This window comes from Entelurus aequoreus, linkage group LG06 (assembly GCF_033978785.1).
Source record: "Entelurus aequoreus isolate RoL-2023_Sb linkage group LG06, RoL_Eaeq_v1.1, whole genome shotgun sequence".
Lineage (NCBI taxonomy): Eukaryota > Metazoa > Chordata > Actinopteri > Syngnathiformes > Syngnathidae > Entelurus > Entelurus aequoreus.
In genome coordinates this window covers 49,823,036-49,835,549 of record NC_084736.1, presented here as the reverse complement: position 1 = coordinate 49,835,549, position 12,514 = coordinate 49,823,036, and the positions used below count along the sequence as shown (strand labels likewise).

Below are 12,514 nucleotides of genomic sequence, written 5' to 3'. Positions count from 1 at the left end.
TGTTATGGGAGACACACTGCATCCTGTCAGTAAGATAAGAGTTAAACCATGACAAGGCTAAGTCTGACATACCAATACGTGTTTTGATACGCTCTAATAAAATATTATGATCGACGGTATCGAAAGCGGCGCTAAGATCAAGAAGCAGTAACATAGATGACGCATCAGAATCCATCGTTATCAATAGATCATTAGTCATTTTTGCGAGGGCTGTCTCCGTAGAGTGATCTGACCTGAAACCGGATTGAAAAGGTTCACAGAGATTGTTAGACGCTTAGTGTTCATTTAGCTGCTGTGCAACAATTTTTTTGAGGATTTTCGAGATAAACGGAAGGTGGGACACCGGCCGGTAGTTTACCATGAGGTCAGGATCGAGGTTAGGTCTTTTGAGTAGAGGATGAATAACCGCTTTTTTGAATGCTAGGGGAACAGTGCCAGAGGAAAGTGATAAGTTTATAATATTTAGCACTGATGGACCTAATAATACAAAAAGCTCCTTGATAAGTTTCCCAGGAAATGGGTCAAGTAAACATGTTGTTTGTTTTGTCCCATTTACACATCTTAACAATTCCTCTAAGGTACAGGGCGGTATAGCTCGGTTGGTAGAGCGGCCGTGCCAGCAACTTGAGGGTTGCAGGTTCGACCCCCGCTTCCGCCATCCTAGTCACTGCCGTTGTGTCCTTGGGCAAGACACTTTACCCACCTGCTCCCAGTGCCACCCACACTGGTTTGAATGTAACTTAGATATTGGGTTTCACTATGTAAAGCGCTTTGAGTCACTTGAGAAAAAGCGCTATATAAATGTAATTCACTTCACTTCACTTCACTCTAAGGTTATTTCATCAAAGAGAGAGAAACTATTTTGAAGGGCGGTATCCGTCGTATATACAGTCGTATCTGTGTTAATAGAACCCAGTTGTAGCTGGGATGCATTGTCTTTAATCTCCTTTCTAATGACTTCAATTTTCTTATTAAAGAAATTCATAAAGTCATCTGCCGAGTGGGTGGAGCTACTGGGAGGAGTCCCTTGTTGGGTTAGCGATGCTACTGTACTGAACAAAAATTTAGGATCATTTTTGTTGAGGTGGATGAGATTTGAGTAATATTTAGCTTTAGCTAAGGTAAGCATGCGTTTATAAGTTATTAAACTATCACTCCATGCTTTATGGAAAACCTCAAGTTTAGTCGCGCACCATTTACGTTCCAGCTTTCTACATGATAATTTATGGGCTTTAGTTTCTTCTGTAAACCATGGGGTGCGCCTTTTAGGGGCCCTTTTTAGCTTTAGCGGTGCTACACTATCAATGGTGTCGCACAGGGCGTCGTTAAAGTTGTTAGTGAAGTTATCAATAGAGCCGACATAATTTGGGAATGGTGCCATTACCGAAGGCAGTAGGCCAGAAAGAGTCGTCGTTGTGGCAGCATTAATGTTGCGGCTGCTATAGTAGTTATTATTATTATTAGTTTGTTGACAATGAGTCAGAATTTCGAATTTTATAAGGTAATGATCGGACATTACTTTAGTATACGGGAGTATCGTAACTTTGGAGGTGGCGACACCCCTGACAAGCACTAGATCTATCGTATTACCGTTGCGATGCATGGGTTCATGTATTATTTGTGTAAGACCACAGCTATCAATTATAGTCTGGAGCGCCACGCACGGAGGGATATTAAAGTCCCCCATTATGATTATATTGTCGGCGTGCGTCACTAGATCAGCAACAAACTCTGAGAATTCACTGATAAAGTCCGAATAGGGCCCAGGGGGGCGGTAGATAACAGCCAGGTGGAGAGGCAGCGGTGTGACAAACCTCATAGTAAGCACCTCAAACGAGTTATATTTATTATTTAGGTTAGGTTTAAGATTAAAGTTTTCATTGTAGATTAGTGCGACACCCCCTCCCCTCTTAAGAGGACGGGCAACATGTGCATTCGTATAGTTAGGAGGAGATGCCTCACCCAGCGGAAAAAAATCGTCTGGTTTGAGCCAGGTCTCGGCGAGACCAACGACGTCAAGATTGTTGTCTCTAATGACCTCATTAACTAATAACGTTTTGGAAGATAATGATCTTATGTTTAAAAAGCCCATATTACAGGTAGTGGGCTGTTTTGAGGATTGTTTGTTGGAATTATCCGAAGTAGCAATATTAGTAATGTTGCGTTTATTACGCGTAGTGCACTTTAAATAGTTTCGACCATATCTAGGAATTGATACGACGGGAATTTTCAAATTGTTTGCTTGGTGCTGCGATAAACTGAACGCATCATAGTTAGCCACCTCAGTAGAATGCATGTCTGCCTCTGACACAGTCACAACAGAAAAAACATTATGTGAGTTGTATATTATTCTAAGAGAATTGCTATGTGTGCAGGGATTATCCAGCCTGGCGCCGGCTAGTTCTAGTTTAAATGACTCCTTACCAGGACTCGCACTTCTTTGAGGATTAGCCTTTCGCTTTGTTGTTAGCCCCGCTCGGCATCCCCGCTTCTGCTTCCGCTCACACCGCTTACGTCTCCTCCATTGACGGTCCCCGCTAGTACTTGACTCCGCTGCTACAAAGGCCGCTGGATGTAGCCCGCGAAGTATTCCCATGCTAGCGAGGAGGTCCACCGTACATGCATCTTTCAGTCTATAACGACCCGATCTATCCACATCCAGAATTGTCTGTCGGTCGTATGTGACCACGGAGTGTCCACGCTTTGAGCCAGCCATGAAATTGACAGAATTGACGGGTATTTTTGCCAAATCGCTCTACACTCCCAAGAGCGTCTGCAAGCCGCTGCCATCAGGGCGCCGCCATCTTGTCTACATTTCACCTGTTTGCTCTTTTATACCACTTTTTATGTTTTTAATTTTTTTCAATCGCATTTTTAAAATGTGCCGTGGGGCCGTTAAAAAATTACCCCCGGGCCGCACTTTGGACACCCCTGACTAAGATCCACAATAACAAGTGCTGAACAGCCTATTTAAATGAGGTTATTACGTTAGTGCTGTCACCATGGAGACACTCACTTACTGCACTTTAATGGCATCACATGGTCCGACCTGTGGCGTTTTGTCACGTTGTTGACATGCAGCACACAAATATAATATGCACCACTTTTTCTAGGCTATATTGAAGCACCATCTAGACAACAAAACTTATTTTTAGCATGGTGGCTGAGAGGCTGGAGTGTTGTGATGGTGCGTCTTAAATGACCTACGCACTACAAAATACGTTTTTTAATATCGGAGCTATATTGTATATTCCGTAAGAAAAAAAACAACAACAGCATAGACTAAAATGTATTTATTACATTTGTTTTAATGAGCCCCTTAAGTCATCCAGTTGCTATAAAATTATAAAATATTATTGCTAAATATAGATGCAAAACTGCGGCTCCAGAACAGTTTTAGTCTTGATAAATCACATTGCGAGCGCTAAATGATTATATTTGTGTCTCCTCACAGTATTGTGGGCATTCTATTAGTCAGCATATATTCTGTTTATACTGTACATGAAGACAGAAACGCTAAATGAATTGCTCGCTCCCTTTATGCTCATAGACTTAGATTATCAATCAATCAATCAATCAATGTTTATTTATATTGCCCTAAATCACAAGTGTCTCAAAGGGCTGCACAAGCCACAACGACATCCTCGGTTCAGATCCCACATCAGGGCAAGGAAAAACTCAACCCAATGGGACAATGAGAAACCTTGGAGAGGACCGCAGATTAGACAGATAGATCTAACTAAACCTGCTGGGATGCAATAGTTAGTTTTTTAGTGCATGTAAACATAGCAAGTGTGTGTGTATGGGGCTTCAGTCATAATAATACTTAATTTTTACAATGATTATAGCAATATTAGGGCATATGTTGGGCATTATGACTCCCTCTGTCTAGTGAGGCCTCTGTTTCTAACTTTCTTCGAGGGTTCTTGAATGCACTACAGTTATGCCTAGTAACGCCTCTGTTTCTAACTTTCTTCTGAGGTTCTTGAATGCACTACAGTTATGCCTACTGGCGTCTCTGTTTCTAACTTTCTTCGAGGGTTCCTGAATGCATTACAGTTATGCCTAGTAACGCCTCTGTTTCTAACTTTCTTCTGAGGTTGTTGAATGCACTACAGTTATGCCTAGTAACGCCTCTGTTTCTAACTTTCATTGAGGGTTCTTGAATGCACTACAGTTATGCCTACTGGCGTCTCTGTTTCTAACTTTCATCGAGGGTTCTTGAATGCACTACAGTTATGCCAAGTAACGCCTCTGTTTCTAACTTTCTTCGGGGGTTCTTGAATGCACTACAGTTATGCCTAGTAGCGCCTCTGTTTCTAACTTTTATTGAGAGTTCTTAAATGCACTACAGTTATGTCTACTGGCGTCTCTGTTTCTAACTTTCATCAAGGGTTATTGAATGCACTACAGTTGTGCCTAGGGACGCCTCTATATCTAACTTTCATCAGGGGTTCTTCAATGCACTACAGTTATGCCTAGTGACGCTTCTGTTTCTAACTTTTATTGAGAGTTCTTGAATGCACTATAGTTATGCCTATTAACGCATCTGTTTCTAACTTTCATTGCGAGTTCTTGAATGCACTACAGTTATGCCTATTAACGCCTTTGTTTCTAACTTTCATCGAGGGTTCTTGAATGCACTACAGTTATGCCTAGTGACGCTTCTGTTTCTAACTTTTATCGAGAGTTCTTGAATGCACTAGTTTTGCCTACTGGCGTCTCTGTTTCTAACTCTCATCGATAGTACTTGAATGCACTACAGTTATGCCTAGTAACACCTTTGTTTCTAACTTTCATCAAGGGTTCTTGAATGCACTACAGTTATGCCTATTGACGCCTCTGTTTCTAACTTTCATCGAGGGTTCTTGAATGCACTACAGTTATGCCTAGTGACGCCTCTATATCTAACTTTCATCAAAGGTTCTTAAATGCACTACAGTTATGCCTAGTGACGCCTCTGTTTCTAACTTTTATCGAGGGTTCTTGAATGCACTACAGTTATGCCTACTGGCGTCTCTGTTTCTAACTTTCATCGAGGGTTCTTGAATGCACTAAAATTATGCCTAGTGACGCTTCTGTTTCTAACTTTTATCAAGGGTTCTTGAATGCACTACAGTTTTGCCTAGTGGCGTCTCTGTTTCTAACTTTCATCGAGGGTTCTTGAATGTACTACAGTAATGCCAAGTAACGCCTCTGTTTCTAACTTTCATCGAAGGTTCTTGAATGCACTACAGTCAGTTATGCCTAGTGACGCTTCTGTTTCTAACTTGTATCGAGAGTTCTTGAATGCACTACAGTTATGCCTAGTAACACCTTTGTTTCTAACTTTCATCAAGGGTTCTTAAATGCACTACAGTTATCCCTAGTGACATGTCTATATCTAACTTTCATCAAAGGTTCTTACATGCACTACAGTTATGCCTAGTGACGCCTCTGTTTCTAACTTTTATCGAGAGTTCTTGAATGCACTACAGTTATGCCTACTGGCGTCTCTGTTTCTAACTTTCATCGAGGGTTCTTGAATGCACTAAAATTATGCCTAGTGACGCTTCTGTTTCTAACTTTTATCGAGGGTTCTTGAATGCACTACAGTTTTGCCTACTGGCGTCTCTGTTTCTAACTTTCATCGAGGGTTCTTGAATGCACTACAGTTATGCCTAGTGACGCTTCTGTTTCTAACTTTTATCGAGAGTTCTTGAATGCACTAGTTTTGCCTACTGGCGTCTCTGTTTCTAACTCTCATCGATAGTTCTTGAATGCACTACAGTTATGCCTAGTAACACCTTTGTTTCTAACTTTCATCAAGGGTTCTTGAATGCACTACAGTTATGCCTATTGACGCCTCTGTTTCTAACTTTCATCGAGGGTTCTTGAATGCACTACAGTTATGCCTAGTGACGCCTCTGTTTCTAACTTTCATCGAGGGTTCTTGAATGTACTACAGTAATGCCTAGTAACGCCTCTGTTTCTAACTTTCATCAAGGGTTCTTGAATGCACTACAGTTATGCTTAGTGACGCTTCTGTTTCTAACTTTTATTGAGAGTTCTTGAATGCACTACATTTATGCCTAGTAACGCCTCTATCTCTATTTTTTTTAAGAGTTCTTGAATGCACTACAGTTATGCCTAGTGACGTCTCTTGTTTCTAACTTCCATTGAGGGTTCTTGAATGCACTACAGTTATGAGCAATGAGATGCAAAAGTGTGTGAATAATTCAAGGCGAGCTTTGACGACGTTATGGCGTCTGTGTTGAGGGAAGTGTTTGCCTAACCAGGTGGAACAAACCACTTCACAATTTTGAAAGGAGGTATAGTTAGGCTTAGACATTCTTCATTTGATTCAAGCAACCTTATTTTCTAAACTTCCATAAATGTATTTATTAAAAAAAAACATTTATGACATTTAAATGACAGAAACAAATCTTCAAACTTTACAAAAGCCCATAGTACTTTCTCTCCACATGAAAACAACAAGGTGTCATGTTCTGTGGTCATGTTTTGTTTTGTTGTTTTCTGGTTGTTTAAGACTCTTTTAGTTCCTGTTTACGCTCCCTTGTTTGGTCACCATGGTAACTCATTGTTTTCACCTGTCTCATTTGTTTGGACTCACGCACCTGTTTTAATTAGGAGAGACTATTAAGCCTGTCATTTTCAGTTAGTCGTTCTGGCGACATTGATATTCTGTACCATGCTCTGTACTGACTTGTTTTCATGTGATGGTTCGCTTCATTTCATGCCACGTAAGTTTTGTTTTTTCATGTCACAGTTCGCGAGTTTTGTTTCATGTCCATAGTTTACGTCAAAGTATTAGTTTTTGTACCATGCGCCAAGTTTGTGTCTCCGCCATGACTGGTTTGGTCCGATTGCATTCCGGTAAAACAATCCACGCAGCCAGCTCCAAGATAGTCCACGTCGTGACACAAGGACAACGGTCGAGTTCAGAGATGTTAACCTCTCTCATGTTTGCAGGTCTTTCAGGGCAACTTTGACAACGACACGCACAGAAAGAACGTGATAGATCCGCCCATCTACGCTCGCCTGATCCGGATCCTTCCCTGGTCGTGGTACGGCAGGATCACCCTGCGTACAGAAATACTGGGCTGCACAGAGGAAGAGTGAAGTCCCTAACTCCCCTTCTCCCCCCCGTCTTGCCGTCTAACGGTCACCCAGTAGTGGAAAAATAAACTGTGCAACACCTGTAAAAAGAAAAAAATAATTCATTTCCTGTAGATTTTTTCAAGACTTGTAAAGGGTCACCATTTTTTTTTGTACAAAACCTTAAATTGAATGTTTTTATTTTCTTATGTCAATTAGGTTCCAATGTGATTTATGTATTTTTATTGGTCTTGAGAACTGTAACATATGTGAGGGCTCTCAGCAGGGGGTGGTATGGGTCTCACTGTGGTTTTGCCATGGAAACTATTGTACAGTGTCACTTTTTAAACAAAGATGTTGCATTAGACACACACGGTCATATTGTGAAATATTATTCAAATCATATTTTTACTTTTAATAACTACACTTTGTCAGTCCGTGCTTTCACACTAATGCACACGTGCGTTACTGCATTGATCAAAACACTAGTAATGCTCTTGTATTATATGTAAATCATTGCATGGTGCGAGAATTTAAGAAGGGGGAAAAAAAAACTGCTTAAAATGACAAATCGGTCAAAACCTCCAGCTCTAAAAGTAATGGCTTCAATCTAGGGAACAATGTTATGTACATTTTTGAATAGTTCTGACCAGTCACGACTAAAAGCTAAGTGGAAGTGATAAATATGTATGACCATTTATTCATGTGCTCTTGCAGCACTGAAACCGAAGCGTCGGATTGATCATCTGTGTCATTTTTAGATTGTGTTTACAATTTGTATTTATTATTCTGTTCGGTGTTTTTTACTTTATGAATTGACACGTAAGCTGAATCCATTCAAAAGCTCAGGATATACAGTACAGGTATGCCATTCATAAAACCCACAAATGTATACTTTTGGGCTGCTTATTTTAATATGCCGTATTTGTGCGTTATTATCTAAAGACTGTGTTCAAAAATTGTCTGTAATTGAACTGTAATTAGTGTTATTTTTAAAAGAGCGCTACTATCATAGATCAATTATACATACGGTGTCCCATATTTGCAATAACCATGGTAACCATTCAACAAACACTCAGTCTCATTCAAAGCTATTGTGAATCACAGTCGGAATGTGGTTTATATGGGTCAATTTGTCGCAGTTTACCTGACACGTGAAACGTGACAAATTGAGGGCTTGCAGTATCCACTTTAGCCGCCAGATGGCAGCAGAGTGTTAAATATCTTAAAATATGTTTTGTGGCTATTTCAACTTTGACTACATCGTCATTTGCTATGTAGAGTGACGCTTTCTGTCATTTTCCGCAGACTGCATTCCAAAATGGGTATTCCCCCTTTTCCTCTCACGTGAGATCCACCCATGATTGGGGCCATATTAATCCCTTCCCTACTGTATGTCCCCTGCCTGTGGAAATGTGTCAATAGCACGTATAGCCTTGTGGCGCAAAGTAGGTACCAGGCAGTGGAAAGGAATTTGTTGCGGTTTACCTGACACATGAAACGTGACGAATTGAGAGGGTGCAGTATGCACATAAGCTGTCAGACGGCAGTAGAGTGTTGAATATCTTAAAACGTGTTTTGTGGCAATTCCAACTTTGACCACAGCGTCAGTTGCTATGTAGAGTGGCGCTTTCCATCATTTTCAGCAGACTGAATTGCAAAAGGATTAACCCCCCGCTTTCCTCTGGGGAAAGGCGCCATATGAATTCCTTCCCTAGCGTACGTCTAGTCAACTAAATCTACATAGTTTATTTGGTTACATCATGGTGCTATTGTGGGGGTGTCCAAACTACGGCACGCTGGTGACCGGGGGCCTCATATCATAAACAAACAGCCAGCGGTCTGATAGCTGCCATCTTGACACCATCTGGTGGTTAACAAAAGTAACTGAAGTCAGTGACTGATGATGGTGTATTGTTCACAGTATTTACCTGTATGACCCAATCCAAACAACCTTCCATCGTCATGATGCAGAAAAAAAAAAATTCAAGCAGCGCAAAAAATTAACAAACATGGCCACACATACCACAACCTGGTCATTGAAATGTGTGGATATAATAAGCAATGTCCAATTAGCATAATACAATCTAATTTCATACCCATTTAAATCCATTACAAGGGATGATGGGAAAAATGCAAAACACTCTCTCCACACTTACCCATGTTTGCCATATTTTAGCTGCTTGATATTTCTGATTGATTAAAACACTTTTAAGGAGGTCATCCCGAAAGTAAACAAGGTAGGAGTCAAATTTTCACATATTCTTAATAACCAATTATAATAATTATTAATTATATATCAATTATATTATTATTATAATATGTACACACATATAAATATACTGTATATATACATTTATAGTTACTTTTCATGCAGTCGGCTTTTGGACAGCCCTGTGTTCATGGCATTCTTGATAATTGTCACAATAATAAAATGTGGTTTCCTGCTCGGACTATTCATTAAAACGTACCTGCCTCTCCCTTGACTCGCATGACTGATGAACCTCAAAAGATGTAACTCCCAATTATTCTAAATTGTACAAAGGCAACATATCCAATCCGAGCTTGAAGTAGACCCTGAAATGGAAAATGACAAGTGAACAAGGCAGAATGAACTTTTCAATTTTATGCTTCAAGCTCAACAAATTATGACATTGGTTGTTTCATTTGGTTCGTATTTGAATTTTGGGAAGCGAAACCTAAACTCGGGAGGGTCGATCCAAGCACAGCACAAAAACAAGTTCCCAACGACTTTCGACATGGCATTGTATTTAGGCACTTTAGCAGCCTAGTTCTTATTTGTCTGATTTGTTATACTCCTGCTGTAGTTGTACCCTTCAGTCCCTCCAGGGTTTCGCGTTTTACTCTTGTAATAGTTGTTGCGGCCTAACATATCTGAATTTTCCGCAAAAGTTGCGATGTGAGGCTTTTTTGAGTCGTCATTCATTTCATGGACTTGTTATCAATGATTGGAGTTTTCCTTGGAACCTCAACTTCAAAAAGCACAGGATCTCAACAAAAATTGGAGAACTAATACTGTACTGATGTTTTACTCATTTTAGACTTAAAAGTGGGTAGCACTAAAGAGCTCAGTGTCAAATGACTGCAGCCTTTCAATTAATTATGACTAGCAATAGTAATAATTATACAGTAAATGACAGAAAGAAAATTAAGAAAGAAAAACCACTCTGCTGTTCACAAGTTGCAGACATTCTCTTTGTATGTTTTACGCTTGTATACATCAATGTATGTTATGAGACATTTACACCTGCATTTACAAAAACATTTGTAAACTGTTAAGAGCGATCTATATCGATATTTTTTGTTGGTTATTATCACACTTCAACATCTCCAACATGTAAATAATGCTGCCTCCTTGCTAGGTCAGCATTGCTGATGAAATATGATTTGTATTGCCTTATACCAGTAGAAAATAAAGATTGAATTAATATACGAATGTAAAGTAGGACGTTTATACAGTAGAGAAGGGATTCATGTGGCCCCATTCATGGGTGGATCTCGCGTGATAGGAAAGTGGAGGGTTAATTATTTCGCAATGCAGTCTGCTGAAAATGATGGAAAGTGTCACTCTACATAGGAACTGACGCTGTGGTTGAAGTCGGAATTGCCGCAAAACACGTTTTAAGATATTCAACACTATACTGCCGCCTGGCAATCAAATGTGTCACGTAAACCGTGACGAATGAAAGAATGAATGAATCCCCTTCTACTGTATGTTAGATTAGCCAAGATGCTTAGCGCTGTAGACAGGAATCGGAACCAGGTCTGAGCTACGCAATCGTGCCATTTGAGCAATTAAGGAACAAACATATGTTTTGGTTAGACAGTTGACGCACGCGAAATAATTCCGAAATAAATTCGATTGTCGAAATTGATGATGATGATTGGTCAAAATGTGCAGTTGAAGTTGCGGGCATGATAAATGGCGGGGATTGGTAATAGCGACATCGTAAAATCCTGGAGGGACTGATTGTTGTTCATTTGTAACGCCATCGAACGGTACAGAGTTTAGGAGGGGACAGACAAAGAGGAAAGAGAACACACTAAAAGAAGGAACATTTGCAAATATTGAAAACGAGTGATTGGCGGATCCTGGGGATGGATAAATAATATGATAAATTGTATATACAGTACAGGCCAAAAGTTCCTTTCAATGCATTTTCTTTATTTTCATGACTATTTACATTGTAGATTGTCACTGAAGGCATCACAACTAGGAATGAACACATGTGGAGTTATGTACTTAACAAAAAAAGGTGAAATAGCTGAAAACATGTTTTGTATTCTAGTTTCTTCAAAATAGCCACCCTTTGCAAACTCTTGGCATTCTCTCGATGAGCTTCAAGCACACCTGTGAAGTGAAAACCATTTCAGGTAACTACCTCTTGAAGCTCATCCAGAGAATGCCAAGAGTGTGCAAAGCAGTAATCGGAGCAAAGGGTGACTATTTTGAAGAAACTAGAATATAAAAAGTACCTTTTTTTGTGTTAAGTACATAACTCCATATGTGTTCGTTCACCGTTTTGATGCCTTCAGTGACAATCTACAATGTAAATAGTCACGAAAATAAAGAAAACACATTGAATGAGAAGGTGTGTGCTATATATATATATATATATATATATATATAAAATAAATCATCGCCTGTTTGTGTCGGACATGTTGGGTTGGTTCATATTTGAAATTTGAAAAACAAGGGAACGTGAAAGCATTAAAATAATATATTGGCAGCCAAATCCATCTTTGTCGCTTGCGAGCAGGCGGGTCGTCATGGCGACCTCGAAGTGTAAAGCACCACAACGTCGACAGTCGCGTCCTCTCGTATGGCAAACCTTATGTACGCACCGTGGATTGTCTTGTGCGTCGTTCACGTGCATCTGGTGTGGAAGGTCGGTCCATTCATCGTTGTCTCTTGTCTGCGTCAGCCGGAGTGTTCTTGTAGAAAACGTACTTTTGATCAACGCTGGGGATGTTCACGCCAGCTAAGGGACGTCAGACCTTGTGTACAGTTATAAAAGAAGAAGAAGAAGAAGAAAATATGCTTCAACTTAAAAACTTTCAGTTTGACAAATAAAAACTTCTGTGAAAATGTTGTGGTTGAGTTTTATTCAAATGTCTGCGACAATGTAGTTATTTTGGTAACACTTTAGTATGGGGAACATATGCACCATTAATTAGTTGCTTCTTAAAGTAACAAAGACTTAATTTAGAGTTATTAGGACACTAGGGGAACATATAAGGGTTAGGGTTAGGGTTACTAATAAGCAATAATTCTGAGGTTATTGAGGGAAGACTCTTAGTTAATGGCTTACTGGTTGTATAATAAGGCCATGCAGAATAAGGCATTAATAAGTACTTAATAATGACTAATTAAGAGCCAATATGTTAGTAATTT

General features: G+C 39.8%; 1 protein-coding gene across 3 annotated transcripts in view; it reads left to right on the top strand.

Moving 5' to 3' along the window:
- Nucleotides 1-12,199, top strand: part of edil3a (EGF-like repeats and discoidin I-like domains 3a) — a 339,454-nt gene extending 327,255 nt beyond the window's left edge. For all 3 annotated transcript variants that reach the window (XM_062050941.1, XM_062050942.1, XM_062050939.1), the window contains one exon: nt 6,973-12,199. In XM_062050941.1, coding sequence (XP_061906925.1) covers nt 6,973-7,122 — 150 coding nt within the window. In that variant the 3' untranslated portion in view covers nt 7,123-12,199. The remainder of the gene's footprint in view (nt 1-6,972) is intronic.
- Nucleotides 12,200-12,514: the final 315 nt, after the last annotated feature.